The 19,162-nt window shown below is 35.9% G+C and overlaps 1 protein-coding gene across 3 annotated transcripts in view; it reads left to right on the forward strand.

Annotated features, from left to right (window-relative positions):
* KDM4C (lysine demethylase 4C) overlaps positions 1 to 19,162 on the forward strand; it is a 400,366-nt gene that overhangs the window by 192,494 nt on the left and 188,710 nt on the right. For all 3 annotated transcript variants that reach the window (XM_027105850.1, XM_027105851.1, XM_027105852.1), the window contains exon 9: positions 18,503 to 18,696. In XM_027105850.1, coding sequence (XP_026961651.1) covers positions 18,503 to 18,696 — 194 coding nt within the window. The remainder of the gene's footprint in view (positions 1 to 18,502; positions 18,697 to 19,162) is intronic.

The raw sequence follows: 19,162 nt of genomic DNA on the forward strand, positions 1-19,162 counted from the left end.
TTCTCCAGAGCCAACAGGATGCATATATGTAAAGAGATTTATTGTAAGCAGTTGGCTGTAATTATGGAGGCTGAGGTGTCCCAAGATCTGCAGTCAGAAAGCTGGACATGCAGGAATAGCTGATGCTTCAGTTCTAGTGCAGAGGCAGAGGGCAAAACCCTTGTCCCAGCTCAATCAGTCAGGCAGGAGGAGTTCCCTCTTATTCCTGGGGTGGTCAAACATTTTGTTCTATTCAGGCCTTCCCCTGCTTGAATGGCGCCTGTTCATATTAGGGACAGCAATCTGCTTTATTCATTGTACTGATTCAAATGGTCATTTCATCTAGAAGCACCCTCACAGACACACCCAGAGTAATGTTTGACCAAATGTCTGGGCACCCCATGGCCAAGTCAAGTTGACACATAACGGTAACTATCACAAAAAAATTTGGTTTGACATTTAAAAATCAAATCAGTTTAACCCATCACATTAACAGAATAAAAGAGAAAAAACATATGATCATTTTACCAAATGCAGAAAAAGCAACATTCATTTCAGATAAAAATGCTCAGAGGGAACTTTGTCAATAAAGTAGGTATAAGAAACCTACAATGAATGTCATACAGAATGGCGAAATATTGAACAGCTCCTCCCTAAGATTTGGCGCAGAGTGAGAAGTTTCATTCTCACCACTTCTGTTTGTTATTTCACTGAAGACTCTGGCCACTGCAGTAAGTCAAGGAAAAGTAGTCAAGGGCATGAAGATAAAAGAGAAGTAAAACTGTCCCTATCTGGAGATGATTGTTTATGAAGAATATAGCTACACGTAGATCTAGATCTTCTCCAATAGAAGAGAAGAGAGAATCCACAATAGACCCACACTTATATGGCATTTAATTTTTGTCAGTGGCACCAAAGCGATCCAGGGGGGAACAAAGAGTGTTCGACATTTGTGACAAAAATTAACCTTGAACCCCACCATATAAAACTACTAATTCAAGATGGATCCTAGACCTGAAGGAGAAAACTGAAATATGAAGCTTTTGGAAGAAAATATAGGAGAATATCTTTATAACTTGGGGATAGAAAAAGGTTTCTTAAGTCATAGCAATAATTATAAAAAGCAAAAATTGATGAGTTAGACAAACTTCTGCTCATTAAAAGACATCATTAAAAGGACACAAATTAGGAGAAAACATTTGCAAAACATCTATTTGATAAATGACTGGTATCTGGGATATATAAAGGACTCAGACAGCTCAATAATAAAACAAAAAAAATATCTCAATAAAAAGTGGACCAAAAATATAACAGACTCTTCACAAAGGAAGATATACAAAATTAAAACGTGTTCATGAATGTGCAGTTGTTCCCAGTAGTTTGCTCCTTGTATGAGCTAGGCTGCAACATTGTTGGAAGGACTGGAGGAGTGAAAGGGTGTGTAGGGAAGATGGTGTTACCTGAGCTCGGGAACAGCCGGGACCTTTGTGCCCCTGTGTTCCTCAGCCCTGGCCTGCTGCTGTCACTTCTCCAGCAGCCTGCTGCTGAAATCTTTAGACTCTCTTCTGCCTTCTAATCTCTGCAAGTCTCCTTAATATCAGAGCCAAATCAGAACCCTTTGGCCTGGGGCAGCTCCATACAGGGAAGAGTTCAGATGGACTGGGATGGTGCTGAATATCAGCACTGTATATCCTGTACTGTCAATACATTGTCCGTTTTTAGGAACACTGATACTGATGATGAAAGGATGTAGACTCAAGTCTTCATTCTACCACTTGCTTAATTCATGACCTTTCACAAATTATTATTATTATTTTAAAAAATATTTATTTATCTATTTATTTAGGTTACGCCAGCTCTTAGTTGTGGCCCACAGGCTCCTTATTTGCGACCTGCAGCCTCCTTAATTGTGACATGCAAACTCTTAGTTGCAGCATGCATGTGGGATCTAGTTCCCTGACCAGGGATTGAACCTGGGCCCCCCTATATTGGGATCATGGAGTCTTGTCCACTGCGCCACCAGGAAAGTCCCATGACCTTTGGCAAATCATTGATTCTCTGTATCCTACATTAGTAAAACAGAGTTATTAATAGTTCCTCATAGGGATGTGAAGACTAAGTGAACTAATATAAGTACCGATGCAATGAGAAAATGCTTTGCATTTATCACTGTGCCTGGCACATAGAAAGCACACAGTATGAGATGTTTGCTATTATAACCATCAGCTTGAATTCTTATTTTTTACTACAATCAATTAAAACCTTTTAAAAACCAAGAACTGGTATTTAAGATAGGTCCCCCTTCCTCTTATACTTAAGAACTTAGGAGACTAAACATAAATGAAAAAATACCACGAATAATTTGCCATTGGACACGAGAAGCCATGAGTACCATTGCTGCATTTAACTGATCGCTCTTGGTGAGACAGTTCTTCCTGCTTCATCCACTGTAGGAGTTTCACGTTCTGCTCAGTCAGGCCTTCTCAGAGGCAGGACTTCTGGTCTGTGATTGACAAGATTCTTGGATGTTGCTGCTGCTAAGTAGTAATTAAGTTAAACTGTTTCATTAAAAATATAAAAAGGAAGTAGTTGAATGTTAAAAAAAAATTTACACATTTACTTTGTTTGAATTGCTGGAAGAAGTCCAGAGTAAAGGTTTCTTTTTTAATTTGGGATTCCAATAGCCTTTGTAGTTCAATACCAGTAAGTTAACCTTATCCTTTGATATACATAATTCATTTTCAGGCACTTAGTAATTTTATGTCTTTGTGGTTACAGGTTGCTGTATTTCTGACATTTTATTATTAAAAGTAGTATTTAGATCTGAGTATTAAAGTGAGATGGTATTTTAGACTAGGCTTTTAAAATAATGTATTTTACATTGGGTTTTTAAAAATTTAATATTGGTCCTGGGACATTGGAATATGTAACTTCTGTTTGTTTTAACACTACTTAATTGCTATTTTGATGTTTCTTTCTTGATGATATAGAGACAGAAATGTATTTATATGAGTATAAACTTTTCCTGTTGAAGGCTTTTTTGTGTGTTGTGAGTGACATTTAAAATCTTAACTGGTTTAGACAGCCATATGGATTCAAGTCTCCAGATTAAAAACATGGGGCTAATTTATCTGTTTATCTTTAGGCCTGATATTCTAAACATGCTAATTGACCTTAATTGTTTTGAACATATGTAAAAGTGGAAATTTGAAGTAGTCTTCTGCTTTGGCAAATTCTTATCATAATGTTCTGTTACTGATTTTTTTGTTAATTTAACTTTTATGACTTGTTCCTGGCTCACAGTATATGTCTGTCTTACCTGATAACCCATTTCATTTCATTCTGACTATAAAATCATTTTCTTGTAAGTCAAGTGCTAATTGTATTGCTCTGGTTTCAATTGTAGATACATTTCCAGTAACAGTCTGGAGCAGTAGATTTAAAAATCCTTCCTATGCTCATAGATGATTTTAACTTTTCTTCTGCATATGTCATGTACTTAGTTAAGTGTGTAGATTCTGTCTTAAGATGATCTTAATGGGTCAACATTCTCAAAAGTTGTAGCCTTCCACCTCCTTTTGGCGCAGAAAGAAAATGGGCTACCTCCTTGACGTATAGCTTCAGATATCTGTCTGGATCCTCTTACTGCACTTTCTTCTCTCTGGTTCTTTTATCACACTTGGCTTCCTTCTCAGGCTTTTGTTCCCCACGTTGTGGCATAGATAACTGTTGGCTTTTTCTAGGCTAATAGACTAGGAACAAGTCCTGAGATGAATCCCCTTGGCCTACCTAGGTCGTGTGCGGATCCCTGAACCAGTCACTGTTGTCACTGGGATGGAATGTTTGATTGGCTCCGTCCAGCCGCACCTAAAACACAGGCCCTGGGCCTGGGGGAAAATTGTTTTTAGTGCTTTTTTTAGTCAGAAAACATCCTAATAAAAGTCTTAGGAGTGAACCACGTAATAAAATTTAGTGATTTAATCCTGCTACATCAATTTCAGTAAATTTTTTTTTTTCTTCGGTACGTGGGCTGTTGTGGCCTCTCCCGTTGCGGAGCGCTCAGCGGCCATGGCTCACGGGCCCAGCCACTCTGCGGCATGTGGGATCCTCCCGGACCAGGGCATGAACCCGTGTCCCTGCATCGGCAGGTGGACTCTCAACCACTGCGCCACCAGGGAAGCCCAGTAAAATTTTTTGAACAAACTAAATAATGAATAGTAAATTATAAATAAAAACAGCCCTATTCAGTTTCACAAAACTTAACCAATGGTGAGAATTGCAAACTTTTTCCAGATTTCTGCCCCCCCTCCATGTAGCTGCTTATTTATGAAGTTTGGTAACTGTGCCCATCATACCTCTTTGCTCATATTAGGCACTGAAATGTTTGTGGAATGAATGCTGTCATAGCTTGTTACTCTGGACATTATTTCAGCAGCACAGGTATTAAATTGAACTGAGAATGGATGTAATTTAATATTTGATTAAAGGAATGGGCCTTCTACTGTTAGTTTTCTTTTCCATATTCATTTCACAGAGAGGGGAGATAAAAGCTTGTGGTAGGGTAGGCTTCGTGCTTCTGCACTTGGAAGGGAAGGCTTGCCATTTGCAGTCTTGGGCCAGAGATTGTATGGATCAGGTGGACAATTTGCAGCAGAATGGATTTCCCACACAGAATTAGAGTACTGGGAAGCCATTTGCAACTTATTTCCTATGTTCTTGGACAAAGTAAAAAGGCAAAGGATGAGCAGACGTGGTATGTGATAGTTGTTTATTGCTATAAAAAGTCCTCCCTGACCCCTGCCCTGCCTTTCAGAAGACCTCAGCAACAGTTCTTGGAATGTAAAATGAACCAAAACTGAAGTGATGAACTAGTGTCCTAACCCTGCCATTCCCAGTGCTTTACCTTCCTCTCCCCTTTAGTTGGGTCTCTCCAACCCCATGAGGAAAAAGATTTTTGCATTTTGATTTAAAGAGTCACTGCTACAGCTTGTATTTATTCACTAGTGAAGGCAGAACATTCCTGGTTTTTTGTTTCTTGACAGTGATAGATTGTAGTAGGCAGCCACATCTGAGGAAATAAGTGAAACTACAGCCCTGAAATAATTTCTTATTACACATATAGATGAATAATCTTTACTCTGATTATTGTGTAAGTTGTGCAAATAGGGGGCTTTATTTTGGCACCGGAAGTTTGATTGGATATAATTGTTTTAAACTGGAGTGGTCTTTAGTACTTGGCAGTATTTGAGGCTGATATCGGCTGTGTTTATGATTACTTTCTGGACTCAGTCCAGTTTGAATTTAAATATATTTAAAAGTACATGTGAATATGAGGGAATGTAGATCATTAAAATTGCATTTATTATGTAGCCTTTCTTTTTTTTAAACATTTAGACTGATTAATGAGTTTCTGTAGAGTAAAAATAGAACACATCCTACCAAATCACTTTCTAGATTTTATCAGTAGACCCATTGCCCCTGGGGTAGTGAAGGACTTCTCTTGTCCAGAGCTTGTTAATGATCATTGCAACAATGACAATTCTACATTTTATTTGTATCAACCAAATTCTTAGAGAGTGGATATAAAGTTAGAAATCTGAGTTGTAGTTTGTAGCTGTGTCATTTGCTGGACAAAAAAAAAGCATTCCTTAACATTTATGACATGTTTCCATTAATTAAGGCAGAGCCCTCATATTTGCTAATGAAATACTTTGAGGTCTTCTAATGAAAGGTTCTACATAATGATAAAGTAATTCAATTTTTAAATAAATTATGTAAATAGAAATGAAGCAAGTAAATAATTCAAATATAGTAAGGTCAACATTAGATTCATTTTCATTTTTGTTTTGCTTCTTACATTACGGGCAATATTCTAGCGTTTGGCAGTCATTCAGCTAGTATTTATGGAGCACGTACTATGTGTTGGTGACGGTAAAACTGATCTGAGTCCTATCTTCACAGAATGTAGGTTCTAGGGCAGGAAATAGATGTTAACCAAATAAACATACAAACATATGATTAAAAATTGTTATAAGTGACCTGAAGGAAAAGAACAAGGTGCTAGGAAATGAAATACTTTTGGTTTAGGTAAATCTAGAGAGATCAAGAGTGAGAGAGAAACTTCATCACTTAAGAAAGGGATTCATCTATTTATGGATATTTCCACTCCAAGTGTAGAGCTTTAGTCCAAGCACCCTCCTCATGCCATACCCACTTCTACTTGTACCCACCACTTCTGTCCCCACACTGCTCTCCCCAGTATCAGATTTAAGGAAATGGATCAGTCTCTAACATATGTATGTGCATTATAGGTAGATAAATGTATATATTACATATATGATCATGTGTAACCTGTTATCTCCACCTACTGGTAATGCTTTCCCATATCTCTAAATCCCATATCTCTAAATCCCAAATCCCATATCTCTAAATGTTCTTCCGTAAGTTATACCATGAGTTTTTAAAGGAATACCCTCTTGTTTCTAGAAAATGTTTTTTTTTTCCTTTTTTTAGATCTTTGATAAACACTGCTGAAATGAACATTCTTAAACATAAGCTGGTACATTAAGTAATAATTATTTTCTTAGGATAAGTTCCCAGTTGTTAAATTACTGGTCACAGATTATTCATATTTTAAAAGTTTTATTACATATTTAAAAGTTCTGTGTTGCTAAGTCATTGGCATGATTTATCCTTAACATGTCACAGATTGGTTTAATGCAGCTTCATTTTTTGCTATTTTTTAAAAAATTTAAGCCATTATTTCTTTTTTTAAAAATTTATTTTATTTTTGGCTGTGTTGGGTCTTTGTTGAGTGCGGGCTTTTCTCTAGTTGAGGCGAGCAGGGGCTACTCTTCGTTGCGATGCACGGGTTTCTCATTGCAGTGGCTTGCCTTGTTGCGGAGCACAGACTCTGGCATGCAGGCTTCAGTAGTTGTGGCACACGAGCTCAGTAGTTGTGGCTCGTGGGCTCTGGAGCCATTTTTTGCTATTTTTGAGTCTATAGTCAAGCAAATAATAGTAATAGTCATGGAAGTTAGTTCTGCATGTTGGATCCCTATTGGCCTTAAACTGATTTAAATCCTGTTTTTCCCATCTTAATTTCTTAGAATAACAATGAATCCTCTTATAAGAAATGTTTTTCCATAGACTTTCCTATTCATGGTTTTCTAAATTTGGCCAGAGAGAAATTGAAGAAACACAAATCCATTGTGTGTTTTTCTATCTTCTATTTGTTTTTCTACTGGTTCAATGAATATATCTACCTTTTTCCCCTGCTTTAAATCATCTCACAAAATTAATAACAGAAAAGCTAATAGCAGTGCCAGACATATTCTCACACTTGAATGGGAATGCAGGAATTGCCAGATAAAATGAATCTGAGATGCTGAATTATTTACTTATAGTGCTGTGTGGTTTCCTAAGGAAGTATTGCTGAAAAAGTATCTGTTGTCAATTTAAATAATTTTATTTCCAACAAAATTATTTGTTTTCCTTTGATTATTTAATGTTAAATTTCCAATCATATTGTTAACATTAGAAAGCCTGAAATAAATTATACTTCTTCCTAAAGGCATTAATTTTTTGACCTAGTTAGCTTTCATCTGGTTGTCTCTTGTTTTGGAAATAGTGCCAGAGAATTTTTTAGGTGGCAAGAGACATGTGATCAGAGTGCGTTGAGTGTGGGGTAGTGTTTATGACATGACTGTTAAATAAATAAAGGTTTCATTTTTTCCTGAAAAATATATTAAAAATTCAGTATGACATATAGGATTTAAACATATGGTAACCTAGAATTTATTAGAAAAATAACAAGTTATTTTTGTTTCTCCTAAGCGAGAGCACCCTTGATATATACGGTCAGCTCTCCGAATCCTCGGGTTCTGCATCTGTGGGTTCAACCAATTATGAATTGAAAATATTAGGGAAAAAAGTCTAGAAGTTCCAAAAAGCAAAACTTCAATTTGCTGCCCACTTTGGTAGCTATTTATATAGCATTTACATTGTATTTATAACTATTCCCATAGCAGCTACATGGTATTAGGTATTATAAGTAATCTACAGATAATTTAAAGTGTGTGGGAGGATGTACATAGATTATATGCAAATATTTACTATACCATTTTATATAAGGGACTTAGGCATCTGCAGATTTTGGTGTCTGAGGGCAGTCCTGGAACCAATCCCCCAAGGATACTGAGGGACAGTGGTACTATCCAGAGCTTCCATTCTGGGGATTACGTTATGCATACATGGCCTTTTTATCCATTTTCCTCCTCATTTGCTCCTCCCTCTCCTCTTTAGAAAAATGGTATTTACTTATTAATCATATTTCCTACATTGATAATAGTGTTTGAACTGTACAAAGAAAGATGGAAAAGGGTTAGAGGATGTTGCCTTCATCTTCAGTTCCACAGAAGTGAACATCTCCAGCATTAGTCAGATGGTTCTTACCATGGCCAGTGTTCTATCGTGAAACTTGGGGCATGGCTAATTCTGCATTCAACCCCTTGAGTTACTCAGCATGGTCCTATGTGCTTAGTGGCTCAGTGAATGGGAAGCTGAGAATCCCAGAGATGCTGGTAAGTAGGATGAGTCTTGCATCACTTGAACTTTTTTTTCCACTCACTATCCTTGTGCCATCCAGCAAGTCACTTAGTATTTTTGTGCCTCAGTTTCCCATCTATGAATTATGATAATTAGAGTGGATTTTTTATTTCCTAAGGTTCATTCCAGGTGCAGGATGAACTTCTAATTGTGTCCAATTAGTCATTAAAAAATATTTGCAAGATTCAAAAGTCAGTGTATCTGAGCATCTTGGGAGGAGGATTATATGTTGTATACTTCTATGTATTTCTGTTGGCTCTCTCGCATATGATCTTACAGAGTCTTAGGAGCAAATATTTATATTCATAAATCACTTAGATCCCTAGGACTCTGCAGAGCCCCATTTTTTATCTGATCTTGCCCAAATTTATCACCCATATAAAGTATGTGACATGCAATGCATGAATTCAGAACAAAATAACTTCATCTGTTCCCCAGTACTAAAGAGTTCAATTTCATGCTGTGTTTTACATGGCACAGTGGGAGTAGATTGTTTAATGTCTGTAACTCTGAACTTCCTTAACCTTTCTATCAGATACTTCGGTAAGTGTTGAGAAGCAGAAATTCTAAAAATAATTCCTACAGTTTTTTAGAGACCCTTGGAGCAAGCTATTTGAGCCCATTCCCCTTCTTTTTGCATAGTTTTTCATTGTCTATTTGAGCAGTGTTCCCATGGGTCAGAAAGATAGAGTTTCTAGTCTCATACCTTAAATTGCTTTATAATTGCCTTACTTTATAAGGGAGATATACCTTATAAAGTATGGTGAAGCCTGAAAATATTCAGAAGAAATTAATCTGAATCTATTAAAAGTAGAGAGAGCGGAGGAAACATATTTCAGAAAGTTGCTAGCTAGACTGGATAAACTCTATCAATACAGCATGATGTCATGCATAAAAAGCTAAAATAATGACATCCAGGCATTTATTCTCAACTACAATTTCAACTTGGTTATGGGTCATAGAAAAAGAAGTTTAGAATGGAAAAGTGTGGCCCATATTTAAATTAAAACCATTTAAAATGTGTTAAATATGGTTTGGTTTTGAATGTCCACAGTAGCTGGTTAAGAGTATGGCAGTTATTCTAGATTGAATCTGGTAAAGGCTGTATTACTTGTTAGTGTGACATTGGGCAAATTAAGTAAAATTCTCTGAGCCTCTGTTTCCTCATACGTTTATAAAAGGTTATTTATTGAAAAAATATTTTTAAGGGCCTCCAGTCCTCTAGACAACTAGAATGTACTTCTCAGAAAGACAGACACAATGTATATTTTCATGGTTTAAAATAGACTGGGAGGGGAAGGTCAGATATGGCAAAAGTATCTGAAATAATTCACAATAATGATTTATTAAAGTGAGAATAAGAAATTTAGTAGTGGTATCAGACTTTCTTACTATGAATATGATTATCTTTTTGGCCATTAGGGATATATATATTTTTTTGTGGTTTGCGGGCCTCTCACTGTTGTGGCCTCTCCCATTGCGAAGCACAGGCTCTGGACATGCAGGCTCAGCGGCCATGGCTCACGGGCCCAGCCGCTCCGCGGCATGTGGGATCTTCCCGGACCGGGGCATGAACCCGTGTCCCCTGCATTGGCAGGCGGGCTCTCAACCACTGCACCACCAGGGAAGCCCCCATTAGGGATATTTTAAAGCTATTTTCTTCTTTATGTCCATGAGAACAAAACATTTAGAAAATTTCTCTGGGTGTGTATCCTGGGATCCCCAGAACCTTTAAATGCTTTGTGCACCCTGACAACATCAGGGTTATGTGAGCTCTGCAGAGCAGTCCGGGGAAAAACAAGGGATGTACAGGTCTCCTGCAGAACTTGCTTCATTAATGGATATAAGGACAAAAGAAATGACCTTTGCATTCTTTATATACTTTCATTGTTGATTAATACTGATCTTAGAATTGTATTTCTTTTATCTCCCTGCTCAGTCAGTGTAAACATAATTATATAGTTTACTCTTCATGTGATCTGGTGAAATAGCCTATTACTTGTCTTTGACTGATATTATATGAAATGTTACTCAGGAAATCAAAGTGCTGTTCAAATATTATTTTCACCTTAATTAGTTTTAAGTATTCAACAACTCTGTTTCTTGTATTAAAATAATACTTATAAATTAAGATAATTATAATAATTTTCTCCCAAAATTATTAATGAAGAGGGTACATGAACAAATGAGCAATGATTGAATAAGTACACGGATGAAGTAAATCAGTATTATAATGGGTATTACATATGACCAAGGGATGAAGAAGGCCCATTTGGTGTACAGTGATGGATACCTAAATATGTTCCATAGATAGGAACTGGCAAGAAATGGGGCATTTTCTGTTCTACTGTTACATTAATTTCACGCAATTTCTTTAGCTCATTTGAAGAATCCCATGGCTCTACCATCTTTGAAAATAAGTTCTGTAAAATATAAGTATTTGAGCCCAGACTGAAACTTTAAAGCATTACATTGCTTTACAACAGCATTTTGAGTTTCCTTCAGTATTTTGTGAGGAAGAGGGTTGGGAGGATCATAATCATAATCATGTTTAAGGAGCTCGGCTGATCAAGTGTATTTACACTTAAAATTTTTTGAACCTTTGTGAGAGACCCAGGAAGACATTTTTATATGAGGGAGCATTCTCAGAGCTCAAGACTTACCATTTTTACTCAGCTAATAAGTAGAAGAGCTGTAGTCAGTTCAGGGTTCAACAAGTATATAGATAGAGCAATGTGGCTACTGCTTATTCATCATATTAAAAACATAGTTGTATTCATTAATCTGGTGGATTCATCACCATTGTGGACTTTAAAATTGCCTGGTTTCTTTAGCTCAGCACAATGTATATTAGAGTCATCTACATTCATTATACTGATTCTGAATTCCCCTTTTTCTAATGTATACTTAGTTTTGAGTCAGCTAAGAAATACTGATCTGTTTGGAGTACTCCAAGGAGGGTGAAATTCTGTTCAGATTTGTAACTGGCAATGAAAATTTTATGATAATAGAATGAATTGACTACAGAGTAGAATATTCTACTTTTTAAAAAAATTTATTTGGAATAATTTCAATATAAATAGGTTCCTTTACATTTTTTTACAGTTAGTCAACACATTAAATACTTTTATTCATTCTTAATTATATGGTGAATGTAAAAAGAATGAAAGTTCCTTCAAAAATTTTTGTTGTATCTCAACAGGTTAGATACTTCTACAGATAGTATAATAATACCCTGTCAATAGATGTTGGCTTCATTAACTGCATAGTGCATTTATTTTCTAAAATTGTTTTTATTTAATGATTCTTAGCAACCGTTTAAATTAGGCCATGTTTCTGTTAAAATAATTAATTAATTTCCGTAAAAACTGAGTGGTTTCTCTATTGGAACACAATGCCAGAAAATATTGATCAGAAATACTACCTTAAAAATTTGAGTGCATATTGGAAAATTTTGTTTCTCATTCATATTTGAAATGAAAAATAACTAAGTATAATTGTACCAGAAAAAGTCTGGGGTTCCTGGACTTCTGCAAATTTAATATGGGTTAACAGTGTGGCAGTTTTCCAAAGAGCTGGGTCCTTTCTCTTCTATAAGTTTGGTATGATGCAGTAGATTGGATGTATGTTTATGTAGTTGTGAAATGAAGATGGAGATTCCAAAGTACTAGTGGATTGATAGTAACATAGTTTGTTTTAATGCTAACAAATTTACCAGCAGGTTATTTTTTTACATGTGGAGGGAAAGAAGAATTTTTAGGTTTTGGACATGACTAAGTTGAAAACAGATAAAAGGATTAAAAACAAAAACAAAAAAAAGAAAAAAAGGGTTAAAGAATAGGAAGGAATGAAAGAGATGTAAATCTGGAAGAATAAAGAGTAAATCATAGATCAGTTGGCCACAGATTTCTCTTGATGCTCTAGTGCTAGAATTGTCTAAACCTTTTTTTTTTCCAATGAGGTATCTGAGCTTCCTGAGTGCTAAATTATCTATTTACTATAAAAGGTAGTTTGATGGTTTAGAATATAATTATATTTCAGGCCTAGTTACTGACTTTGGCTCTAATTAGTTATCACCATCAGTCACATTCTTGGTTAAATAAGAGGTTGCTATGCCTAAGTAGTATCTTTGTTATTACTTAGAGTAAACAATAATGAATAGTTGTGTCTAATTATGTTAATAACACATTCTTCTTAATTCTTGTTGTCATAGCTAAAGGAAGTGTGTTGTTAGAAAACAACGAAGTGGAGAATATTTCTCTTCCCTTTATTCTTTATTTATGATGTTCTTTCAAAGGGCAACTGGTAATACAAACTTTTGGGTTCTCAAAGCAAATGAATGGTGATTCCATTGAAGGTTTGGCATTTTCCCATTTGATACACAGTCCTATATTTTCATAGCTTATGTGTTTGGAGGTGTAAGACAGTTTTGCTATGTGTTGGATAGGAAATGGATGCTTCTTTCTTACTGTATTTCTAATTTAATGTAGTAATTTGGTTGTACCTTGAAGATAATTAACAGATAACCTTCAAAAACAATAATTTTCTTGGAGGGGGACTAGATTTTGATAAAAACCTAACTTTTCCAATTATTGATTTGAATTTTTGAAGGAAATAGGAATTGATATGCTTGTTTGTGTTTTTAAAATGAGTCATTTTCATTGTTAAGTACAATTAAAGTGGTTATCATAAAGGACAGTAACTTACAGTGTTCTTAGGTTTTAAGGTACACCCACTACTCATGTGCCAACAGCAGACAGCAATATATGCTTCATCAGACACTTATAAATATTCAAAACAAGAGTTTGCCATCATTGGCTCCTTTCCTCTTTTTGACTGTCTTGTTCAGTAAATCTGTTTCATCTATGCATTGGTCCCTTTTTATAATTGTTGGGAAATTAATAATTTATAAGAAAAATGTAAACATTATTTATCCTCTTTGGGCTATGATATACTGTGGTTGACATTCATTGGAATTTTGTATGTAAAAAAGAGAACATTTTCCTGTATATGTACAGAAAATTAGTTTTTAATTCTGAGATTGATAGTATCTCATGTCTCTTGAAACTACATACACGGAGCCATCTAACACCAAGCTCTTATATTGATAAGAGGCCCCATTTTGGGGGATACAGTAGAGAAGTCACATGAATTCATCCCCCACCCTCACCTTATTCTACCTTACAGTGTCCTACCTGGCAGGATTCACTTGGGTCACGGTGTTTCCCCTCGTAAATGCCTGACTTCTGTTGATCCTTCAGTTTCTGTTGTTTCTTCAAGAGGGGAAGCCGAGGAGTTGAGTCTGATAGGAAGGACCCAACCAGGAGCTGGATGTGCACCGCAGTGGGTTCCACCCATGACAAGGGCCCAGTCCTCTCACATTATCTCTCAATCCCCTGCAAGGTCATAGTTGCTCTCGATTCTTCAAAACCTCTGTGCACTTCTCCTTCACTCTTAAGACCCCTCGTTATACCGGAAGCCTGATTCTTACTTCCTCAGTTGCTTCAACTTTCCCAGTAAGGCAAAATTTAATAACACTAAGAACCTCTATATTCTTGTAGTCAGACCAATTTAAGGCCTTGTCCCCTGTGTGTCTGTGTCTCTTCTTGTCTGTTAAGGGCACCAGGCCCATTGGATTAAGGTCCCACCCTACTCCAGTAACCCCTTATGTAATTACTTCTGTCTGCCATAACCCTTTCTCCAAATAAGGTCCGCATTCTGAGGGGGGTTAGCACTTGAATATACCATTCGGATGTTGGGGGAGGGAGACACAATTTAACCCATAACAGCCACATCAAGTGGCTATTAGGCTTGTTATCTTATTTTAAGCTATTCTTTCCTTAGTTCCTTCCTAATTATCATTTAATTGTTATAAATAGACTGAAAAGCAGGATAATTTCACACATTTTTGCATACCTTCAAAGCCTTCCTTATCAGACATTTGCACATGAGAGGTTTTTTCCCTCCCATAATTAGCCATCCTGTGTGTCACAAAGAAAATATGTTAAAGTAGTAGCTCAGTTTGGGTTTTTATTAAACATCAACTTCTTATTTTATTAATCATATATTGTGGTTATATGAAATTTCCAATTCTACAATTCATATGACTATTTGCTGCCTTAGAAAGTTGCTGATTTTTAGAAACATTTTCATCTTGAAATTAGATTGCTGGTTTTCAATATAAATAACGGAGAGCCTGAATTTGATTTCCTGGGAGATAGGAACAAATAATCATGATTCTGTGTAACAAGTCTTAGGGTGGTGAAATATGGAAGAATTCAATGCTTAACAGACTACTGACGATTCCCTTTAAATTTGGACTTAGCCATTACATACATTACATATTACATAACTAGTATGAATGTTCTTAAAAGAAACAGTAAGAAAAGCCATTCTTATTAGTGTTTTGAATTCATATCCAAAATAGATTACTTGAGAAGTATTACCTATTATTGGTTATTGCTCTGTGTACCAATATGTAGTCTGTAAATTTCTTTGTTTCTAAATGGGAGTGTTAATGTCTTCCGTTCCTACTAATAAAGTCACATAGCACGTTCTATTAAATGATCTCATCTAATCTTTAGGGCTTTAAGATGAGTGTATTATTTGTCACTACTGACAAGAGTAGATTTTCTCTGTGCTGTTGAAGTTTACTTCAACTATTTTTGACTCTGGCGTTGTTCCCTTGCATTATTTTGGGTATCTTATGACTCTATTTCTGAATACTTAAAATCAAAGGCAAGACATACATATGTTTTATTTTAAGGAAGTCTTAGAGTTTATTTTTTTCTTAAACTTTTTATTTTCAGATAATTGTAGATTCACATGCTGTTGCAAAAGATAATACAGGTAGATCCTGTGTATCCTTTATCCTGTTTTCCCCCATGGTAACCTCTTACAAAACTATAGTACAATATCAAAAAAGAGGAAATTGACAATGATAGAGTCAAGATACAGAATATTTCCACCACTGCAAGGATCCCTCACATTGCCCTTTTATAGCTGAACCCAGTTCCCTCTCACCATCATCCCCTCCCTTAACCCTGGCAACCATTAATTTGTTCTCTATTTCTATAATTTAAGACACATATTCTTGTATTGAGTCAAACAGTCAGTTGAGTGGTAGATCTTGTTGCATGTATACAAAATTCAAGACTTCTAGGAGAGAGGAATGGGAAATCAAAATCTAGGACAAAATTCTTGCTGTGGAAACTTATATCATTTATATTGTCCACTCCTTTTTCTTCATGAAGCAAATATTAGTAACACTATACGAAAATAAGAGAGTCTCTGCTGGTGAGTCTAAACTTATTTCTTCCTTTAGTGAAAGGTTGCGTCTTAAACCAAAATATCTTTAAATTTCTCAGAATCCTCATTTTCCATATTTCTAAGCTAATTATAGTAAAAATGACTTAGAACTCTCTCTTTATAGGCATGCCTCAGATATTGTGGGTTCAGTTCCTTTCCCCACAATAAAGCCAGTCACACAAATTATTTGGTTTCCCAGCGCATATAAAAGTTATGTTTACACTGTACTGCAGTCTATTATGTGCATTGGTACTATGACTAAAAAAAAACACAATGTACATACTTTAATTAGAACATACTTTATTGCTAAAAGATGCTTAACCATCATTTGAGCCTTCAGTGAGTTGTAAGCTTTTTGCAATAGTAACATCAAAAATCACTGATCACAGATCACCATTATAATGAAAAAGTTTGAAATATTGCGAGAATTTCCAAAATGTGGCACAGAGATACCAAGTGACCAAATGCTGTTGATAAATGCTGTTGGAAAAATTGATAGACTTGCTTGATGCAGGGTTGCCACAAACCTTCAATTTGTAAAAAGCGTTTTATCTGTGAAGCGTGATAAAGCAAAGCGTGATAAAGCAAAGCGCGATAAAGCGAAGTGCACTAAAATGAAGTTTGCCTGTACTTAACTAATAATAGAAAGCAGTGGTGTAGATAAATAGTACTCCATTCAGAAGAATAATTGGTACAATTTGCATTCAGTGTTTAGGATGAATTTTCTTTGGATGGCAGAATGGTGAGCAGGAAGGCATTGTGGTAGGAGCAAAAGCACTGAGGTAAGGAAGCTCATGGTGACTCTGCTCCTTGGGTTGAAGAGGAATATTCATGTTGACTTGCAGTGGGAGAGAAACCTGGAAATCTCACTAGTGGAGTCCAAGCTTAGAGCCCTTGAATGCTGGGCTCAGGACTTTATTTGAAAGGCAGAGCAGAGTATTACACCTTATTGGACTCCGAAGTGAAAGATTTATGAGATATTTGAGGGAGATTAAAGTGACAGCTGTAAAGATGAATTGGTGCTAGGAGAGACTGCAGGCAGGGAAATTAGTTAGTTTTGTTATGCTAGGTTTTAGCATCTGACAGTGAAGGTGTCCTGGTAAAAGGATTTCTGCAGGTAGAGGAAGAGCTAATTATAGATGATGACAGACTGGATTTCTAGGGGTAGAAGGCAAGGGAGGGATTAGGAAATGTTGATTGTGAATATAGGAGAATAGAAGGATTGTCATATCATTTATAATAAAATTTTTGTTTGTATTTGGAGAAGCTGGTTTTAGGCATACTGACTGTTAGCTGTGTTCTGTTTTTTGTTTTTTGTTTTTTTTCCTTTTTTCTTTTTCCTGAACTTTCAAGGCAAGATTGGAACTCTCTGGAGGAAGTTTTAAGCTGGAGATTATTAGGAAATTTTAAATTAATTTGCATGGAGATGATAATTGTATTGCCAAAATATTGAAAGACTTACTGTTTCAAGGCTGTTGTTGAGTCAACCAGTCTGTTGCCAGGTGTGTTAGGGATGGTTAAGGTATGTTACGTCTTTGAGACTATCTCTGTTTCACTATTTGAATTCTATCTGTTCCATTGCATGGAGTACTAACCTAGACACAATATAACCTGTGTGAGGTCTTTATAGGAAACTTGCTTTATATGATATGACTTCTAACTATGTATTCATGAGACTCAAAGTTCTAGTGGATTCAAAATAATCTTTTCTTTGAACTTCTTATCTTAACACTATTCCTTCTTTCTAGTGGATATGATTGTAGTGGTGATGGTGGGTGTTTCATGTGATATGATGTAGAAGAGGCTGTTTATTTGCTCCTAATTGTTGGTTACTTTGTGAGAGTATATTTGTTAATAAACATTAATGTGATTAAAATATATCTTGGAGAAAATTTATCTCAACCTATTGGTTAAATTATTCTAACCACACATTTATTAGCTACTTTTATTCATTGTCAACCTAGGTTTTCAGCTTTACAGTATTCAGCTCACTGATGCATCCTTGTGCTGGGAGGGTAATCCTTCTGTTGCAGGCATGCTTTCAAATGTGTGCTCTTTCCTTTCAGTTGTTCTTGGTACACAGTTTCCAAGAACTCTGCAATGCATTTTAACATCTTATTCTACTGTTTATAGATGTGAATATACAGGTTATCACCTCCATTCAGAAGAAATTGAGTTTATTACTCACTGACTGTTTTTCTTAAAACTTTAAAAAAATATTTATTTTATTTATTTATTTTTATTAATTTTCAGTTGTGCCAGGTCTTAGTTGTGGCACATGCGGGATCTTTGCTGTGGCATGTGGGATCTTTTTAGTTGTGGCGTGCAGACTTAGTTGTGGCATGTGGACTTCTTAGTTGTAGCATGCATGTAGGATCTAGTTCCCTGACCAGGGATCGAAACCGGGCCCCCCTGCATTGGGAGTGTGGAGCCTTACCCACTGGACCACCAGGGAAGTCCCTACTCACTGAATGTTTGAAAATGTAAAACATTATTCTCCATTATGTAGTGACTAAGTATTCGTGTATGGTACATTCAAAGGACAACTCAGTGTGACTTTCTGTAGTTAGCAAAATGTTTAAAGCACTCCAACCCCATTGCGTTTCAGTGCACCTGCAGGAAAGACATGGTGAAAATTTCCATGGATATCTTTGTGAGGAAATTTCAGCCAGACAGATACCAGCTTTGGAAACAAGGAAAGGATATATATACCATAGATCACACGAAGCCTACTCCAGAATCCACCCCTGAAGTAAAAGCATGGCTGCAGAGGAGGAGGAAAGTAAGAAAAGCATCCAGGAGGTAATGATCCTGCCCACACCCCATCCTACTTGTACTTACTCATTTAAAATGGGTCCTTGAACATAATGTTCTCAAAGACTATTTATTTGCTTTTTTATTTCTGTTTATTCACCATCAGTTTACTTAATATCTTACGAAAAATTTGACGCAAAGTATTTTCAGTTCTTTGGAAGTGTAACAAATAAATAGAATATAAACAGAGATGTATATTGTATTTGAGAATATTTTGAAAGTTGCAATGCATGAGAAATAGAACAATTCTAGACCTTCTAAACCCCTTACATTAATGTATTTAAAGATTTATCAGTGCCCTCTATTCATCTCCTTATTTTTGTCAACTTCAGTAACTCGATTTCCAACTTTTTAATTTTGCTGCTGATTTTGACTTTTAGTAGTTTTCTTTTTCATTTGTCAAACATCTCAGATATTACTTTTCTCATTGGGATGCCTATATATTTTGCTACAT

This window comes from Aethalodelphis obliquidens, unplaced genomic scaffold (genome assembly GCF_003676395.1).
Source record: "Aethalodelphis obliquidens isolate GAN/ISIS:26980383/991018 unplaced genomic scaffold, ASM367639v1 scaffold7, whole genome shotgun sequence".
NCBI classification, from domain to species: domain Eukaryota; kingdom Metazoa; phylum Chordata; class Mammalia; order Artiodactyla; family Delphinidae; genus Aethalodelphis; species Aethalodelphis obliquidens.